Source organism: Martes martes, assembly GCF_963455335.1.
Source record: "Martes martes genome assembly, chromosome: 6".
In the NCBI taxonomy this organism is placed as follows: domain Eukaryota; kingdom Metazoa; phylum Chordata; class Mammalia; order Carnivora; family Mustelidae; genus Martes; species Martes martes.
In genome coordinates, this window is record NC_137893.1 from 40,626,300 (window position 1) to 40,646,865 (window position 20,566).

General features: G+C 49.4%; 1 protein-coding gene across 1 annotated transcript in view; it reads left to right on the forward strand.

Moving 5' to 3' along the window:
• Positions 1–20,236, forward strand: part of BACH2 (BTB domain and CNC homolog 2) — a gene marked incomplete at its 3' end in the record, with an annotated part of 74,045 nt that extends 53,809 nt beyond the window's left edge. Inside the window, exons 2-4 of the mRNA XM_080805468.1 lie at positions 3,329–4,921; positions 15,334–15,540; positions 19,754–20,236. Of these exons, the coding sequence (XP_080661594.1) occupies positions 3,329–4,921; positions 15,334–15,540; positions 19,754–20,236 (2,283 nt within the window). The remainder of the gene's footprint in view (positions 1–3,328; positions 4,922–15,333; positions 15,541–19,753) is intronic.
• Positions 20,237–20,566: the final 330 nt, after the last annotated feature.

Sequence of the window (20,566 nt, forward strand, 5' to 3'; positions counted from 1 at the left end):
CACAGTGAACACAGAGCGATTTCACGGCACTCCAGGTCCTGTTTATGAGGGCTTAAGGGGTCCCCACAGACCTCAGCAGTCACCTTCTCTCCTGAACTGGGTGGGATTTCTCAGCTGACAACTGATCATATAATCTTGTGATGGCTTTCCCATTGTTGACTGATATTGTTACTTGATAATTAACTTGCCATTGTTAAGGTGTATCTACAAAGCTACATTGTAGGTTTCTTGGGCACAGGGCCTAGTCTTGTACTTATCCGTTCCTCATAGCACTTCGGCTGGAATCCCAGCTCTACCACCTTGAAGGAATTCCTTCACCTCCCTCCTTCTGTTTCCTTGTCTCCAAAACAGAGGCAGTCATGCCTTCTTGGCAGTGCTTGATAAGAGCAAGCTAGCGTGGCGCTAGGCACTGGGAGCACTTGGTAGGTAGGAACTAGACAAAGCCTGGCACAGAGAAGCTGAGCAAAATTTAGCAGAACTGAATATGACAAAGCAGGATTTAAACTCGTGTGAGGGGAGAGCTAGTTACGGACTCTTGAAATTCATGTTGAGAACACCACTGCCTCTGACCTTGAACTTGAATGAGAGTTTACAATCCTGGTTTTAATCATAACTCTTTTATGACCATTAGGATGATCCTTTCAAGCTTATCATGTCTCCTTGGCCCAAAAGGACTAGTGATGTGATCTGGGATGTAGAGACCATGTTCATTGGCACTGTCAGTCCCACTCACACTTGTCCCTGCACAGAGAGGCCTCTTCTCCAGTTCCTTGTAGCCATGTGTCAGTGGCAATGCCCATGACTAATCTAGTCATCCCCAGGGGTGTTCCTGGTTTCTCTAGGAATTTTCTTTAAAAGCAGTCATAGTGGGGAACAGTGGCAGGACTTACTGAGACCAATGGCATCGAAATAAAAACAGAATGCCCATAAGGGAGGACTGTTTAAAAAACATAAATAACATTGAGGTGAGTTTCCCCCACTTCCCATATACTGAGCACACGTACCCAAACTTTAGATGTGTGTTTCCATTCAGCAAATGGCAAATCGCCTGGGAGCAGAGCAGAAAATGCTTCCTTATGGAGGGGTCACCTGTGCCTCGATTAGGCCATTCTTCTCTTTGTGGCGAAGTCGAGTTACAGCAAAGAAAGGGGTCATGTGATATTCCCATCGCTTCCTTTGGTTCCTTGTAAATGGGTACTTCCTTACCTTGCACTTCCTCGGAAAGGTTCCTGGGGGGAGAGTACGTAAGACAGATATAGTAAATACTGCATTTGCTGAATCTATTACCATGTCAGCTTAGTAGGACACAAAGGTAGGTCAGATGAGCTCCCTTTCAATAGGGTACAAATAAGGGCTGTTCGATAGGACAAATAAGGACTGTCCCCTGCCCTGACTGGTTGGTTGGTGTGGATTATTGGTTTACACTGTGACTTGCTCCAAAAGTCATTCGAGATGATAGTCACCGAACAGACCGTCTTGTTACTTTCAGAGCGCTGTAGTTGTATGTTAGGAGCACAGGTAGGCCTCCGACACCTCAGTACCACACAGGCTTTTGTCAGGTGTGTGCCGTGTTAGAGACCCTAATCAGATGCAGAGTTATAAAGAAAAATGAAGCCGTTCATGATCTGAAGGAGCTTGCTGTCTAGCGGTGGAAACAGACCCAATTAAGTGTAATAAAAGTGAGACGGCAGTGATTGCCCTTGTGGAGCTATAATGTGAGTCTAGCGGTCATGTTTTTCTGTTGTGTTCTTTTTTTAACCCAATATCTTGGGACTCATTATCTGACAGAGGTGGGGTTTTTTTTAATTTGGAATTTTATTTAAAGTCCTCCCGAAATACAAACCAATTAAAATCCCATTCAGTTATATATCCAGGAAATTTCCCTTACTGGAAAGAATGCCGCATAGAAAAATTGGTGCTGCTCTGAACAATTCAGGGCATTTTCCTCACACTAGCGATGGGGCTGAGAGGCTGGTATTGTTCATTGTAAGAGATTGGGAGACCGCTCTGGGATAAGGCCATGTCCAAGTTGAATCGCGGGCAAAGGATAGAAGTCCCTACAAGAGTTTTGGCTGTGTGTGCCGCTGTGAATTCAGTACATGTGGAAGTCAGCTGCAGAACTGGCCAGCTCACCTTGCTCTACACCTATGCCCTTAGCAGATATTTTGTTATAACTGCACCTAGAGCTTCCAGCAAGGACCCCATGGTGGCAGCTTTCATTCAGTTTGTACCCATACTCCGCAGATCTGTCTTCCCTTCTGAAGGGGTCAGCGGTGTTTGCAAGAACCTAGAAGATGCACGTAGGTTTCCATATAGGGTGAGGAAGGCTGCCCTGAACACCAGCAAGTTTAATCCACTTCCATCTGAGAGAACAGTTGGCCTTAGGCAATGCATCTCTAATTGTCTAAGTCACCCACTGCGTGCATGGGGGTGTGTGCGGACGCAAAGCCGTGCATAAATAGCACATTTGCGATCGATAAAGTGTGAAGCTCGAGGAGCACATGACAGTAGTAGGCTGAGCCTCTGAAGATTTAGCAGGAAAGAAGGCCACTGCATGGCAAAGCAGTTGCTCATAATTAGGGAAGGAATAGCCTGTGTCCTGTGCCACTCAGCAGCTTCAACCATTTAAATGGCAGTCGGCCTGTGTAGTTCTGGAATCCCCGTTCTTTCTGGGACCAGGAGTTGATTTCAGGGTTGAGAATACGGCTCTGGATTATTGTCCTTTCTGAGGTGTCCCTGTAAGATCAGGTAGGATGTGAGGACTGTGAAAAGTCCCATCTGGAAACCATGATGAATGAGAAACACAGAAGTTGCTTCCATGCACTCTTTAACTTGTTAAGTGAAGGAAAACTGTTTTTCGACCCCTGTGGACTTTCAGGTTTTAACAGGCCATATTGCCAGTTTCGCAGTGGACAAGAAAAGACAGAATGCTTTCTTTGGCTCGAGTGAGCCACAAGTGTCACGCCTCTCCTTACTAGAAGGGCTCTCCACGGGTGTGCCTGGGAGGGAAATTAATAGGCTTCCCATTGTTACCATGTATTTTTGCCAGGATATTTCATTAGCGTTAACACTGAGCCGGTTGTCATCTTGTTGAGCCACTGGACCCTGGTAATTTTCAATGCCGTGCGGATGAAGTGCGGAGGCATGCACGAGACAGGCACTAATTATTGGAAGCGGAATCACTGCTGACCCAGTGCGAGATTAACTGCTCCTTTGCAGTCTTTATTCTGGGACATTAGCACTGTCTGGTTATCTTGCTTCAGTTGAGGGATTCGGGACAATAGCCATGCTGATGGTAACGTCGGCAATTTCCCTGTTTGTTTTGCAGGTCACGGCCAGGGGCTTTGGGCCTCTGTTACAGTTTGCCTACACCGCCAAGCTGTTACTCAGCAGAGAAAACATCCGCGAGGTCATCCGCTGCGCGGAGTTCCTGCGCATGCATAACCTGGAGGACTCCTGCTTCAGCTTCCTGCAGACGCAGCTCCTGAACAGTGAGGATGGCCTGTTCGTGTGCCGGAAGGACGCTGCGTGCCCGCGCCCGCACGAGGACCGCGAGAACTCCGCGGGAGAGGAGGAGGAGGAGGAGGAGGAGACCATGGACTCCGAGACGGCCAAGATGGCGTGCCCCAGGGACCAGACGCTTCCAGAGCCCATCAGCTTTGAGGCCACCACCATCCCCGTAGCCGAGAAGGAGGAGGCTTTGCTGCCCGAGTCCGAGGTGCCGGCCGACAACAAGGAGAGCTCCGAGAAGGACGCGTTGACGCAGTACCCCAGATACAAGAAGTACCAGCTTGCATGTACCAAGAATGTCTATAACGCATCATCACACAGTACCTCAGGTTTTGCAAGCACATTCAGTGAAGAGAACTCTAGCAACAGCCTCAAGCCGGGGCTTGCCGTGGGGCAGATTAAAAGTGAGCCGCCCAGTGAAGAGAACGAGGAAGAGAGCATCACGCTCTGCCTGTCCGGAGACGAGCCTGACAGCAAGGACAGAGCGGGGGACCTCGAAATGGACCGGAAACAGCCCAGCCCCGCCCCCGGCCCCGCCCCCGCCGCCGGGGCCACCTGCCTGGAGAGATCCAGGAGCGTGTCCTCCCCCTCCTGTTTAAGGTCTCTGTTCAGCATAAAAAATAGTGTGGAGTTGTCTGGCTTGCCCAGTACCTCTCAGCAGCACTTTGCCAGGAGTTCAGCGTGCCCTTTTGACAAGGGGATCACTCAGGGTGACCTTAAAACTGACTATGCCCCTTTCCCGGGGAATTACGGACAGCCCCACCTGGGCCAGAAGGACGTGTCCAACTTCACCATGGGGTCGCCCCTCAAGGGGCCTGGGTTGGAGGCTCTCTGTAAACAGGAAGGAGAGCTGGACCGGAGAAGTGTGATCTTCTCCTCGAGCGCTTGTGACCAAGTGAGCACTGCGGTGCATTCGTATTCTGGGGTAAGCAGTTTGGACAAAGACCTCTCCGAGCCGGTGCCAAAGGGTCTGTGGGTGGGGGCTGGCCAGTCCCTCCCCAGCTCACAGGCCTACTCCCACGGTGGGCTGATGGCTGACCATTTGCCAGGAAGGATACGGCCCAACACTAGCTGCCCGGTGCCAATCAAAGTCTGCCCTCGCTCGCCCCCCTTGGAGACCAGGACCAGGACTTCCAGCTCATGCTCCTCCTATTCCTACGCAGAGGACGGGAGCGGGGGCTCGCCCTGCAGCCTCCCTCTCTGCGAGTTCTCCTCCTCGCCCTGTTCCCAGGGAGCCAGATTCCTAGCCACAGAACATCAGGAACCAGGCCTGATGGGAGATGGAATGTACAACCAAGTCCGACCCCAAATTAAATGTGAGCAGTCTTATGGAACCAACTCCAGCGACGAATCCGGATCGTTCTCGGAAGCAGACAGTGAGTCGTGTCCCGTGCAGGACAGGGGCCAGGAGGTAGGGAACCCGCATGAATTCAAGCATGTGATCCACTCTTGCGGTCCTTTATCTGGACTCTACCTGCTGCCCCACCACTCCCAGATTAAAGGTTCCAGGAATGGGACTGCCTTCCCTACCACAGAGGCAGGATGTTTCAGTTATTCCAAATTAGCTACTTTTGTCCTAGAAGGCACTTGAAATTTGATCTAGATTTCAGTACTCAACAAGCAGAGGCAAGCTGCTTACTAAAACACATTCAGTCCAATGCATGAAGGGAGTGTTCGGGTACCTCAGCTCTCCCCCTTTCTCCTCCCTTTTTCCTTCTCCACCTGCTTTGAAAGGGTGCCGTACTCATCACCCTCCAGGGTGAAAGAAAACGGAGAATCACTTTCAAAAGTGATTGATTGACACTAGACAGACCCACAATAGCAGGTGCTCGTGCAGCACCCCTTAAGTTTTCCTTGTCAGCAGGAGTCCCCGGGGCCATCCCTTGTCCATGACAGTGCAGGCGCCAAACCGCTCCATCACGGTCCCAGGGCCCTGCAGAAGCACCCTGGTCAGGCGTACCTAACTGTGCAGTGGATCGTTTCCCGAGCTCCCCACTAATGATGAGAGGAGGAGTGGGGGTGAGTAGCTGTTTCTGCTCACCGTGAAAGCAAAGTACCTTCTCACACTCTATAGATAAAAATTCCCAAAGGCTCCATCGCCCATACCAATGCCGGGAGACGGAGCGGGAACGCACCAGCCACATTATGAGCAACACTCCCGTGGTGAGGAGAAGAATAGACGCCCCCTCTGCTTTTCTTTCCCCGCTGTAACATGAAAGACCCCTGTAAAGATCTGAGGGAGTCTTGTGTCATGATCTGGCGCTGTCTGGCTGATTGACAAGGAGCCAACCTGAGACTGCCACCTGGGTCTCAGGCCCGCCTCGGGAGCAGCGGGAGCAGACCCGGGCAGAGGCCCCTGCTCAGAGCTGCTTGCCTGAAAACCGCAGGAGAGGAAGCCCGGCCCTCACTAGGCCAGCGCCCTCCGTCCGCTTCCGCGCTCCCGGGACCTCGGCCCCTGGTAAAGCGTAAAGCAGGGACGGTAACCCAACCAGACAGCAGAAATGCCTCATGGGGTTAGGTGCCTTTTCACAGAGCCACGTGCGGGGGATTCAGCCTTTGCGAGATTGGCAAGAAGCACATGAGGTTTTAGTTAGGGCGTGTTTTGAAAGTAGATCCCAAAGCTCCCCGTCCCAACTGCAGAGATGCCCCGTGGTCCTTTCCTGGTGTTGCTAGCGAGCAGCTCGGGCTGGTCTGGGACTGCCAGGGGGAAGATGGAGGAGGACAGAAACGTACTGGAAGGATTTCATGTAGCTCAAAGAAATTACAAAGGAAATTTGAATGGGAACTCTTCCTGTCTGAGTACACCCTGTCCCCTCGGGTTTGGGTTGTGCTCAGAGCCCCAAGCCAGTGGCATCTGTGCCCCCCTGAGCTGAGAGGACTGAGTTTTTGTGAAAACAGTGAAACCTTGTGCTCTCTCTTTCCTCACTCGTTTCTCTTCCTCTCATCATAACTTAGGTGAAGTTTTTTTTTTTTCCCCCTGACAGTGTTCCTAAGCGCCCCTGATGCAGAAACCTAGTCCCTGGGTCAAGTTCATCAGCATAATGATTTATCTTGCTGAGGAGTGGTGTCTGGAGAAAAGGACAAATGTCTTTGTCTTTGTCTCTACCCGAAGAGGAGCCCTCCCACCATTAAGCTGAAGGGGTTGTGTTGTCATGACATTTGCATATGTTCGAGGAACTGTCAGTTTCTGATCATCTCCTTTTGTCTCTCACATATCCCAAAAGAGAGTTTAAAGTCACTTCTTCAAATGAAATGCCACCAACAAGAGCATGTGTGTTTTTCCTGGGTGTTTGGGCCACATCACTTGTCTACCTTTAGAACGTCTCAATTCTAAATGAACCAGTCAAAAGGAAACTTCATTCAACCTATAAAAAATTTCATGAAAAATACCAGTGCTTTAAAAATATTTTTACTTTAACTTTAAAAAAAAAATGCTCTTTGCATTTCTAAACACTGAAAGCAGGGACCTTTACCAGAGCTCTATACTGTTTCAAGAATCACATTTAGCCCCCTGCGGAAGGGCATTTTGGACAGGGTTGTTAGAATAAAGGTAAACTTCTTCCCAGTTTGACATTTTAGTTTTCCTAGAGTAGAGATTAGGTCTCAGAGACCCAGCATGACTGTTCCTCTTTGGGTGAATAATTTCCTTCCAGGAGTTTCTTTGACCCCAGTAATAACACTGAAGGCAAATCCTTTATTCACAACGTGAACTGTCCCTCGTTTTTCTGAACTGATCCAGAAGAGGCCAACCTCTGTTGGTCTGAGTCCTGCCCTGATCTGCTCTTAGGAGAGGGCCAGGTGACTCCCCTTCTGCATGAAGCCCGAGGAGACACTGGAATCAGAAACCAGAGTTCTCACCTCCGACCAGGCACCTGTCCAGTGCTCCAGATAGACAGGCCAGGCTCCTTCCCAGCCTCCCTTCCTCCACCTCAGTCAGGAGCCAGAATGTTAGCTCTAAAGAAAATACCAGCATTCCTAACAGTCGGTAAGGTGTTCTTGTTACACCATCTCGTCGATTCTGACTTCTCTCCCATCCTTTTTCACAGTCCCCTAGCTTTGAAGAGAGCTTCAATGAGCACAATATCATCCTTCCTGAACAATCAGCTCTTTAAAATTACTTTCTTCTTTGAAATAATCAAACACGGCTTACCCAGCCCCTAACAGACCAAATTTAACAGGCTCTTTCTGTGCCTGCAACAACACACAAACACATATTTGCACCTCGGGGGGTTTGAGTTTTGAGTTTAGTGGCATTTACTTTTTAGCTAGTTCCTTCACAGAGCTGTTCTACTGTGTGCATGCCTCGAGGTCCATCACATCAGGTTAAATCATACTTCTTTAATATCCACAGGCCCCACACAGCACAGCTGATCACTAACCATAGCTATCCTAGCTACCGTCTATCAAGTGACGGTCCAGGTGTTTCCAGTTTTTTTCCCTTCTTATAAAAATTGCTGCAATAAACATTTTTGTGAACATACTCAGTAGTGGTGCTTTTATTTTTGTGGGTTAGAATCCCCTAAGTGGGTTAAAGGTGATGCCGATCTGTGAAATACTGCCTAGTTCCCCAAAAGGTTGTATCCTTCAGCAATTTATGGATGTCCGTTCCCCCCTGTTCTTGCCAGCACTGGCTGTTACCACTCCTTTTAAATTTTGCCCATCTGCTGGGTAAAAGATAATAACTGACGAGGTTGACGTCTTTTCTCTTGTGTATGTGCCCCTTATATTTCGCTTTCTCTGACTTGCCACTTTACATCTTTGCCCATTTTTCTCTTGTGGTGTTCATCTTTAAATCAGTTTGTAGGATCCTTAGTCCCTAATACAGGAATATTAACCTTTTATTAGAAATGTTTCCCATATTTTCTCCTTCTAGGTCTTTTTATGTATGGCATTTTTTTTTTCCATACTGATATGTTGAAGTTTCATGCACTCAAATTACCCATCTTTTTCTAAATGACTTTTGGGTTTGCTATGTTACTTAAAAAATCAGGTTGAGAATTTTTGTCTTACTTCCAATGGTGAAAAATATGAACAGGTCATATTAAGTAGAAAAAGTAACAAAACAGTATGTATAACAAGATTCTAACTTGCTTCGTAAATATACATATGACTAAAAAGGCAGTATGGAGAGTAAGATAAAAATAGGAGGCAATGTTGGGGAGGAATATAAGGAAACTTTCATTCTGTGTACCTCTGTAATGTCTGAATTTTATGTATATATATCTCACACAGGGTCATGATTTTAATTGAGATACAGTTCACACACCATAAAATTTACCTGTTAAAAGTGAATTCTTCAGGGATTTTTCAATGATTCACAAAGGTGTGAACCATCGCCACTCTAATTCCAGGACATTTTAATCACCCCAAGAAGAAACACCATCCCCATTCACAGGCGCTCCTCACTGTCCTTCCCAAACCCCAGGCAAACACTGATCTACCTTCTATCTCTAAAGACTTGCCTCTTCTGAACATCTCATAACAATGGGATCTTGGGCTGCGTGGCCTCTTGCGTCTGGCTTCTTTCACCGGGCATAATATTTTTGAGGTTCATCCTTGCCACTGATGTACCAGCGGGTCCCCCATATATCGGTGAATTGTTCTTTTTTATCGCAGAATAATCATCTACCCTGCGGACATAGCGCACTTTGTTGATCCGTTCATCGGCTGAAGGGCATTTGTGTGGTTTCCTCTTTTTGACTCTTATCGTTGGTATATAAGTGTTTTGTAGACACAGTTTTTCGGTTCTCTTCATTATGTATGTAACAGTAGAATCGCTAACTCATGTGATAACAATATGTTTAACCTTTTGAGAAACTACCAGACTGTCTTCCAAGGTAATGGCCCCATTTGACATTCCCACCAGCAGTGCACAAGGGCTCCCATTTTGTTTTGTTTAGTTTTTTTTGAGATTTTATTTATTTATTTGACAGAGAGAGAGAGAGCACATGAGTGAGGGAAGGGGCAGAGGGAGACGCAGACTCCCAGCTGAGCAGGGAACCTGATGCAAAACTTGATCCCAGGACCCTGAGACCATTACCAGAACCAAATGCAGCCGATTAACAGACTGAGACACCCAGGCGCCCCCCATGGACTCCCGTTTCTCCTTGTCCTCGCCAGCACTTGTTACTGTCCAGCTTTTTATTTTCGCTGTCCTAGTGCATGTGAAATGGTACCTCATTTTGGTGTACAGGTTCATTTTTACAATGTGAAAATTATAGACAAGCCGCAAGTATCTCCCAAGGAGTGACCTTCTTTGTGGGATGGTTTTATACCACAAGCATTTCTAATTAATTGTAGGTTTTGGTAAGGAAGCACTAGAAAGACAATTTGCATGGCCAAAAGGATCGATGAGTTGGACCTGCTCTGTTAACACATTTCATGTCAGGAGGGATAAAGCGTTCACGAGTGAGGATGTGTGTACGTTTGTGTTGAGGGGTAAAGCGTTCACGAGTGAGGATGTGTGTACGTTTGTGTTGATGCGTGTGTGTGGAAGCTGGGAGAAATAATGTCTGACATGTAATAAAATGGAAGGGCCGTGTCTGACTCTCACTCTTCCACCCACATACCATCTTCCAGACATATGTTGTATGTAAAAATTTTATAGTCATTTTTTGTGGCTCATTGAATCAGGCATCTTTCTTAAAATGTCTCTGATTGGTTTGCTTAATAAAAAGAAAACTTAGCGAGGCAGCGTAGAAGTCGGCCGCATTTCTAATTAAAACGATGCTCTTGTGTGGTCTAGAAAGATGTTCCCAGCATCTGGAATTCCAATGCGTACTGTCTGTCTGGAAGAAGAAACCACGTGACAAAGAAAGATAGGGCTAATCAACAGAATTAATAATACCTCATATCTACCAGGCAATTCAGACCTTTCAAAGCACTTTCTCCATCTGTTATCCAATTTTACTCTTCGGAGCCATCCTGTAAGCTAAGTAGGGCATCTATTATCTTCCTCTCTCACGGATCCTCAAAGAACTTCGGGACAGAGAGAATGAAAGACTGGCCTGAGGTCACACAGCTAATTAATAGCAGTACGACTAAATCCCAGGTGTCCTGCGCTGTAAAGTGGACCGTGAGAATAGAGGGTAGAAGGACAATTTTGCAGGAAACGTTTCTTAGTGGAGATGGGTGATTCTGTCTCGGGCGTCCGTCTAGCACGGACCTGGCTGTCCGCCTGCCCACAGCACTGAATCAGCAGCCCGGTGGGGTCTTGCTTCCTCCTGTGAGGAGGGACAGAGATCCCAGGGTCTCGTAAGAACACAGGTGTTAGGGGCATTGGGCCTCAGGGTACTGTTAGCATGATCCGACTCCCACGGCTTCTATTCAACATCTGGTAATGAAACCAAGAAAGGAGGTAGGAAAGAAGATTCGCAAACTGGCTTCGGCTGGGATTTCTAGAGGAAATGCTTGTTTTCAGCTTTTCCGGCAACCTTTGCATCTCTGTCCTTCTCCAGTAGCTCCCGTTCAGCAAACCGGCAGCTCCAGGCAAGTGAAATGCGGTAAAAGGCATGGTGATGTGTGGTCTGCTTACGACCCTGTACAAAAGCTGCAGAGGAAACAGAGTCTCGAGGGAGTCCCCGGGAGCAAGACCGCCATTGTCTGAGGGGGAAGGGGGTGGGAATTTTTTATCCTCTTTCGTCTCCTATTTGAATTTTCTGCAAGAAGTTATATTTCTTATGTCATTTTTAATGGTATTTTTGTTAAACTGGGAGCAAAGGGTCATTCTGGCTGCAGAGCAGGGTGGTTGTTGGTAAGGAGAGAAGTGGAACAATGGATCTCTGTGGGACGAGAGGAGGCGCTGGCCCCCCCAGGTTCCCTCGGCACCCCTGCCCAGGCCCTGGAGGAGGAGTATTTCGGTTTCACTTACCATCTAGATGTTACCACTTTCTCCCACCTTTTGCTGGCCCCTGGTGCCAGAGGTCCCTCAGCACCCTGCCGCAGCCCCCCATGTCACCAGGTGCTCCTACGCTGGAGCCCCCAGAAGGTCTAACCCCGCTCTGGGCCCCATTTAGCAGTCTGGTCCTGGGACTGGGCAGGAAAGTCCTCTGTCCTGTTCTTCCAGTCCTGCTCCAGAGGGCCGAGGAGAGCGACTAGCAAATCAACAGTAGCCAACCATGCACAGGGCCCTATCGGCGCCCTTCCCTTGCTGACTCAGTGGCTGCGCCTGACTTTCAGAGTCCCAACTGGAAACCGACGTGGAGGTAGGGGGTACCGATGAGCAGCACCCATGAGAAATCAGTACCCTCAACGGCACGGGCCCTTCCCCTGCTGTGCGGCGTGCTTAGCCTCAGATGCCTGATGCGCTTCGCCTCCTGTGGGTCTGATAGCCGACAGCAGGTGCAGGCCGGCATTCAGACAGGTGGTGGTGGGAGCCGGCAGGATGTTTCAGCTTGCTAGGCTGGGTGTTTCACACTGTTTCTGAGAGTCCAGTGAGTGACAATGAAACCACTGCTGAGAAGTAAAACCTTGGAAGAAGAAGTGTGTGGAGGGGCAGTCAATAAGATGGTAAGCCCTATAGGGCCTATTTGGGTTAGAAGAATTCTCCAGAAGAAGAAGAGCCTCCACCCTCTTGAAGCGTTTGAACCTTCAAAGGCTGAGGTGTATTCGCTGACTTTTGAGTCCCATTTGAGGAGGCTTGGGGACCTGCAAGTTTGAGAATGGACTATTCTCCCTGCTCCATAAGGGGGGTCTGTGGCTGCTCCTTTATCTCCAGGGAGGATGTCCACTGGCTTGGAACTTACTACTCTGCAAATGAGAAAGAGCCATGGCCAAGTTCACCATTGTTCCATCCCAAGAACCCTTCGGGACTTCCTCTTGGTAGTCAGTGTAAGCTCTCCCTTGTGAACAGAGCCTATTAGAAAGAAAAAGAGTGGTCAGCCGTGCAGTCTCTTTCCCATGGAAGAAGGTCTATAGCTGACTATTTTCTTTTCCTTTGACCTCTTTAAAAAGCAGCTGGAGTTGCAACAGCTCTACCGAAACTGTATACGGCCTCTGCTTCAAGGACTTTGAAACGAGCTTTGTTGATTTTTCCTTTTCCTGTCAACCTCTGTTCTGTTTCCCTGGTGTTTCATATTCGCTGTCTGGATGATTTTAAGTACAGAAGCTCTCGTTCTAGAAGGCCTTTTGACTTTCCTTGTGGCCCAAACCGTAGGTACATATTCTTTGGGAAGAGAAGTAAACAGGATTTAGAGCAGAAGCAGCCTTGCTTTGTGGTCGGCGGAAGGAGAGCCTGCCCGAGGCCCCATGGTGCTGCAACCTCTGTGGGCAAACAAGGCTTCTGCCTGGTGTGGAAACGTCCGTGTCCCCGCCAGGCTGATCTCCATGTGAGTCAGGCACTGTCCAGGATTGGAGTGTCTGTTTGTTATCCAAAGGGTAGAAAGGGAAATCAAACATTCTTCGGATCATGATAAGCCCTGTGCAAACACAGCCCATGGACAAAGCCTGCTGGCTTTCCCTGGCTGCCTGCCTTCAGCAGTGAGAGCAGGGCTGAGCTGAGTGTGGAGGAATGTGTGCTGTGGCGAGTTTGCTTTCTTGGGCCAAAATTGTACAGGTGTCATGGGACACAATTCACCAGGCGGAAGTTAAAAGTTGAATCAGAGCAGCCACTGGGAGCCCTCAGCAAATGTCACGTCCAGCAGGCTCAGAGCTATGAAGGAACCTGACAAAGCAGTTGCATCCAGCCACAGAAAAGTCAAATGATCGTGCAGTGTGACTGCCTTTGTGCCTGGGGATCAACTAGCCATAAATGCTGGGATCTAGACCCGGCTTCCTGCATCTGATGCAATCAAAGCAAAAGCCTGAGCTCAGAATAGAGTATCTTCATCTGACTCCCTTGAGCAACACAGACATAACACAGCAGCTGCTGAATATTAACGAGGGCTTGGTTTCTGCACCCGAAAATATTTTGATCAGTTAAACCCGGACCCTCCTGTTTTTCTGGTTTCCGGTTCACTGTGTCCCATTTGTTCCGTCTCCTAGCGCTGTGCTGTCCAGTGTAGCAGCCACACGCGGCTATCGAGCCTGAGAAATGTGCCTCGTTCTGAATGGTGCTAAGTGCAAAAAACGCTTCCAGTTTTGAGAATGTAGTGCCAAAAAAGTAAACCATCTCAATAATGTTTATATTAATTACATGTTGAAATATTGTGGACCTATTGGACTCAAGTAAATATACTATTAAAATGAATTTCAGTTGTTTCCTTTCGCTCCCTTTAATGTGGCTGCTAGAAATGGGAAATCACAGCTCTTGTTTGCATTGGACAGCGCTGGGCCCGCACTTGAAGGAAGTGTGGGTTTATAGCGCCATCTGCTGGTCCACCGAAAGCAGACGCTGATGTAAGCAAGCTCTAAGTCCATCTGAGTCCCAGACGTGGACACTTTGTTAGCCAGGCAACGCGCAAACTTCCTTTTCTGAAACAGGACCAGAACCGAACCCCGAAGTCCCTGCATCACCAACAAGAGTCTTGGAGAGGGCAGTGCTGAAGATCCAGGACTGTGCACTTGACAGAATATAAGGAGGACACAGATCCATCCCTCCAGAGACGCATTTCCTCTCCCTGGATAATGCTTATTCGTCTTTGTCAAGAGTCTGGAAGTTGGAATCTTGCTGCTGACAGTATCTGCATCAGTTATCACCACAGCATAACAAATGACCCCCAGACTCCGCGGCTTAAATCAGTTAAGACCTTTCTGTGGGGCAGGAACTCAGGACTGGCCCATCTGAGCACAGCTGGCTTGGGATACCTCGTGAGGCTGAAGTCAGGGGCTGGGCCTTGCATCCCTGGAGGTTTGACGGGGCCTGCAGAGTCCACGTCAGGGTGGTTCTCGTACTGACTGGCCAGCTAACGCTGGTTGTTGGTCTCAGGTCTCAGTCGTTCTCCACACGGGCCTGGGGCTGCCTGGGAGTCCTGTAGGCTGGCAGCTGCTTTCCTCCAGAGAGAGCAGCCTGAGAAGCCGAGGAAGAAGAGGAAGCTGCAGCCCCTTTTATGACCCAGCCTCAAGCCACATGCCGTGACTTCTACTGCATGGTGGTGATCCAGGGGCAGGAATGTGCATCCTGCCTCCAGACAAGGAAATGTCAATATCACGTTGGAAAAGAAAATGTGAGATGAGATGGCCATTGTAGTTTTGGAAAATACAGTCTGCCCAAGTGTCCAATTTTGTATAGTCCTATGCAAAAGTCTGTCCCATTCTGCAGATGAGGAGACTGAGGCCCAGAGAAGTAAGGTAACTAGCCTGAGATCTGGTGAAAGGACTAAAGCCCACATCCAACTCCTAGTCCATCCTGGTGTAGACTTCCGAGTTCTGTTGTTGCATCTCGTTATGCCGTGTCACTGAAAATCACGCTGGTTTTTTCGTCTTTCCAGCCTCTTCGAGGTGTGTGGTGCTCTCCTCATTCAAGTGTTTCAGACAATTCCTGAGATGATGTCTGTCTGTAAATTGTTGTCTTGCTAAGTTGAGGATCTACGGGAGTGGGTTTCAACTAACTATATAGCCTTTCTTACAAAATTGCTGTAACAGTGAACAAGTCCACATTTTCCACTATCTCCCATGCTGTTTGCTCCAGAAATCCCAGGAGTGATAACCACATTATAATTTGTGTGTTCACGTTCTGTTTGACTCTCTAAATATGACATCTGATTTGTATCTAAGACAAGAAAGGATTAATCACCACTTGCTTTCAGTAGCTTCCATCCTACCTGGTCATCTTAAAAAGGAGGTTTTACTTTTTTTTTTTTTTTTTTTTTTTTTTGATGTTCTGCCCACTGGAATTCAAACTAAAATCCAACCACCATAATCGTATTCTGCTGTTCTTGGTTTCAGGTCAAACTTCCGTTTCCTGTAGATCAAATCACAGATCTTCCGAGAAACGATTTCCAGATGATGATTAAGATGCACAAGCTAACCTCAGAACAGTTAGAGTTCATTCACGACGTCCGGCGGCGCAGCAAGAACCGCATCGCGGCCCAGCGCTGCCGCAAGAGGAAACTGGACTGTATTCAGAATTTAGAATGTGAAATCCGCAAATTGGTGAGTTGACCCGTTCGCTGCTATCCGCAACCTGGAGGGAGCAGGACTCGTGCAAGACTGCGGTGGTAAAGGCGAGAGACGTGCAGAGAAGGGCCACCATTCGGGGAGTGTTGAGTTTATTTTGAGACAAGTTTCTCCGCAAAAGAGCGGGCCTTCTATCTGTAGTTGTGTGTGCCAGCATTGTATATGTACCCTTCAGCCTCCCTGCGTATAGAGGGAGTTACACTAGTAGCTAACATTTATTGCATACATGTGTGGACTGGGTGTTATTCTCAGATATCTTTATAAACGATCGCTTTTAATCCCCACATTCACCCCGTAACTTAGGTTCTGTTTTCCTTCCATTTACAGAGGAGGAAACGAGTACAGAGAGATTTGCCAGCTCCCCACTACATGGCAGAGCTTGAATGCAAACCCAGATCTTGTATGTTCACCACCGCTTTCTCCTGCCTCCCACAGGAGAACGTAGAATCCAGATAGGACACCTGAAGTCCCTCGCAGCCCCAGGGTCCTTGATCGCAATTCTGCCTCCAAGTGGCTCGCAACTCTTCCCTGGGCCTGAGAGTATTTTGTCTCAGGGAACAAGCCCCCATCTCCCAGGCTTCCCTCACTGGGACCTCAGTTCCCCCTTCCCCTTGGTGAGCAAGCTTAAGCTACAGGAAGTAAATCCCAGGGCCCCTCGGGCTCCTGACTTAGCTTTGAAGGCAACCAGTGCAGTCTCAGGCAGCTTGACCTTTCTGCTAGCCAAATACTGGAAACATCTTAGGTGCTGGGTCCATTGTCAGGCTGAAGAAGAGGAGGGCAAGTGACATGCTTATGATCTAAGCTCAGGTCCTCGGACTATACATGGTGATGCTTTGCGTCATGGTAGGCCACCATCCTGATGAGACCCTAAAAGCAAGATAAAGCATTTGAAAAATATGAGTAGGTAGGGGAGCCTGGGTGGCTCATTGGGTTGAAGCTTCTGCCTTCGGCTCAGGTCATGATCAGGGTCAGGGTCCTGGGATCGAACCCTGCATCGGGCTCTCTGCTCAGCGGGGATCCTACTTTCCCCACCCGCCTGCCTGCCTCTCTGCCTACTTGTGATCTCTGTCTGTCAAATAAATAAATCTTTAAAAAAGAAAAGATAAGTATGAGTAAATGTTACCTGTTTTCAAGGTAGTCTTGGACCTCAGGGTCTTTTTTCTTTTTAATTAATTCCCATCAAGCAGGGGAAACCTGCTCCTCACAGTGGCTCCCCTTGCCCGCAAAATAAAGCCCAAGCTTCCCAGCAAGACATCCGTGCTTGCTCGTGCAAGTTAGTCAGTAATTACCTCCACATCACCTTCCACTCCTGTCCTCCAACTTGACCCCAATGTCCAGCACTTTGCGTTTCCTGCCACCCAGTTTCTGCTTCTGTCTGTGCCTCTGCTGTCTCGCCTCTACTTTGGACCGTCTTCAACCATTTTCTTCTCTGACTTCATCCTTCATCCTTTAAGAATCAAGTTACTGTCCCCTCTTGAGGAAACCCCTTTCCTGAGTCACCTACCCTGGGAGCCCCGATCTGACCTCTAGCTTCATGGTTATCATAGCAGACTCGCCTCATCTAAGTGTGTGTCTGTCTCCCCAAGCCCTTGGCCCAAATGGTAGATTCCTCACAACAAAGACAGTGACCAGATCATCTCTCAGTCTCACCAGCGCAGCCCCGGGGGGGCCTGTCCGGAAATGTCTCTTGCCTTGAAATGTATTTGAAATTGTGACTGGGTTGGGGGATTACAAATCCCTTCTGTCGTTCAAATTTTTCTTTAATGTTGCTTTAACAGCAACAACAGTTTGTATGTAAGCGACATAAGGAAGCAAGACATCGTGGCTGGTGAATGTGGGTCTTCTAAAGCGTGCTGGGCTTCTGTGGGGACCCAGCAAGGCTGAGCCTGCGGAGTACAAGCACCGGGGCCTTGAAAACACGTCCGGGGTCATTCGACCCTGTGCCCCTCTCCAGGAAGGAGAACGATTCTCATCACCCATGTTTAAGGAATGCCTGATTTTATAATTAGAATTCTTTCAGTAAAACTTTGCAATAGGGATAGTGAAGTGTAATGACAATAAACAAATAATAAAGCCCAAAGCACACACCAGGCAAATACCTAAAGCACTTTGCTGATACTGTTCAGCTGAAAAACGGAGAGGGCATGTCCTACATCTCCACCCCCCCGGTTTTGGGAACCCCTTCAATAATAGTCTGCGTTGCCCCAACTGACTGACAGACTCGTGTGCTCATCAGTGTCCAACTCTCTTTACTTAGAGCTTCACTCCTGTAACCAGGGCCTGGGTTTATAACTACCTTTCCTGTGGAGAGCCAAAACACCGACCCCACGGCAGTTCATTCTCCTCTCCCTAAAAGTGGCCCGGGACCCTTGGGACCTCAGTAGGGGGTCAGTGGCAGAATGGGGACAGAGATGACCCTCCTGGGCCTGGGTGGTGTGGCCTCCCAGCTGCAGTCCCCCAGGTTGCACGGCCACAAACATTAAGAGTTTTTTTCACGAGGAGACTTCCCGGCTGCGCTTCGTTCCTTATCCACCGCCCTCTGGCCGCGGTGCGGTGCCCGCTCACCTGGTCCGGGTGCCCGGCTGGCACTGGCAGGCGGGGACAGACCGGTCCGGTCGGCCCCGCGAATCCCCAGCGCATGCGCAGTCGCTCCCCACGCCCACACTGCCTGCGGCACGCCACTCAGCTTTTGCAAACTTGCATAATGTATTTCTCTCAACTTGCACTCGTACATCTGTTTATTTTTCATTTTTAAAACATGTTTTCTTGATAAATTTATAAATATTTTAGCAGGTGCCCTTTCCCCGTGTAAATCTCTGTCTCCGACACACATGCCCACGCTGCCTGCCAGATTGCGTTCGTGAGCAGCACGTGCAGCAACCGTGTCGGAGCCCCCACCTCCTGTGTCTGCTTCTCTCTCCTCCTTTCGCTCCCTCTCCCCCCCCAACCCCGCTCAGCTCCGTTCTCCCCTCCCCTCTGGTGGTGATGTCCGGTTGCCTCCTGCGCCTCCACATCTTCGCTCCCCGCGGACAGAGTTGGGGTGACACCTTCACCGGCCTCCCCTCCAGCAGCGAAACTCGTCTCTCTGACGAGATGGTGGATTTTAGGAACATAAGAGCTTATGTGCGATTTTCTTGGAGGACATCTCAGAACCCCGGGCTAGTGGGCTCGGGCTCATCTCCGCGCCTCTGTCGGCCCCTCCCGTGTGCAGGGAGAGCCCGAGCCCCAGACGCACTGCCCAGTCCCGCCTGTCCCCGAGAGGACCCTCTGTGTTCCGTCTGTCCGCCGTGGAGGCCGGAAAGCCTGCTGAGGTTTGAGTGAACCATGGGAAATTGCCCACAGCCGCTCTTTGTTGTGATTTGCTTTCAATAGACTTTTCTTTTTAGAGAAGTTTTTGGTTCACAGCAAAATTGAATGTCCCTGCCCCCTGCCCCTACACACTCACCTCCTCCCCGTTATCGACACCTCTCACCTGACTGGGGGGAACCTGAATCCGCACAGGGTAATCACCAGAGTCCATAATTTGTGTCAGGGCTCACTCTTGGTGTGGTATGGTGTGCGGATTTTGTCTCCAATTTCCCTTCACAGCGACTGTACAATGAGTAATTTCACTCCCCTAAACATGCTCTGTCCTCCACCTGTCCATCCCTCTCTCCCCCCCATCCCTGGCAACTACCGTTCTTCCCCCAGCACCCACTCCATTGCCTTTTTCCAAAATGTCATAAAGTTGGAATCGGCCAATTTGACTTTCAAAAATGGCAACCTAATACACTGGTGGAGATTTTTCAACGACAAAGTTTGGGACTGAGAGTTTTCTAACTGATGCTCTACAAACCCTCAATTCCAGGAAACCAGAGGCTGGAGGCCCTGCAGTCCTCTGGTTGGTGGGAATATTGCTGGTCGATGGCCAGACCCCAGAGAGGGATGGAGAGCTGCCCCAGGGGAGGCGTCAGGTGCATGGCACACCTGGATAGGCTACTCGGATAGGAAACTCGTGTCCAGGCTCCTTGAATACACGTCTTGTGGGTTCCTAGATCCCAGCCTCATCCGTCATTCACGAGTGACCCTGTCATACCAAATGCAGGAATGGAAGCTGGAAATCCCCCAGAAACCAGGGCTTCTGTCTTCCTGTTCAGCTTTCATGGGGCCTTTTTTTTGTTTGTTTTTTTCTTCTTCCTCTGTTGTCCAGGTGTGTGAGAAAGAGAAGCTGTTGTCAGAGAGGAACCAACTGAAAGCCTGCATGGGGGAGCTGCTGGACAACTTCTCCTGCCTTTCCCAGGAAGTCTGCCGCGACATCCAGAGCCCTGAGCAGATCCAGGCCCTGCACCGGTACTGCCCCGTCCTCAGACCCATGGGCCTCCCTACAGCCTCCAGTATTAACCCCGCACCCCTGGGCGTCGAGCAGAACCTGGCCGCCTCGCAGTGTGCCTCGGGGGAAGGCGCGCCCTGCTGCTTGGAGCCCGCCGCCGCTCCGCCCGGGCCTCCCTGGGCCCCCGGCGGCGCCTCGGAGAACTGTGCTTCCAGGAGGCCGGAGGGCACCGCTGAGCCGGGAACCTTCTCAGAGAGGGCGCCTGCTCTGGAATCCAGGAACCAGACGGTGACCGTGGACTTCTGCCAAGAGATGACTGATAAGTGTACGACCGACGAGCAGCCCAGGAAAGAGTACACCTAGTGACCCGGCCCACCTCCCAGCTTTCCCACCTCGCCCACCTGGGTGTTCTACGGTCAGCCTGCGGTGCTCTTCATCTGTTGTCTGGAAGAACCAAGAAGGAATTTGGTGCACACTACAGCGTTCTTAGCAGCAATACTGTTTCTAAGTATTCCCTCCTCTCTTCACGCGGGAGTGATACACAGTTCCCTTCACAATGGTGCTACCCCTTGCCCAGGCAAGGAAAGACAGCGGTGGTGACACTGCCTGTCTGTGGGTTAATTTCAGTCTCAACAGGGATAGACTATAACACCTCTAGGACCCAACCACGGATTTTTTTTCTCAGTGGCCCAT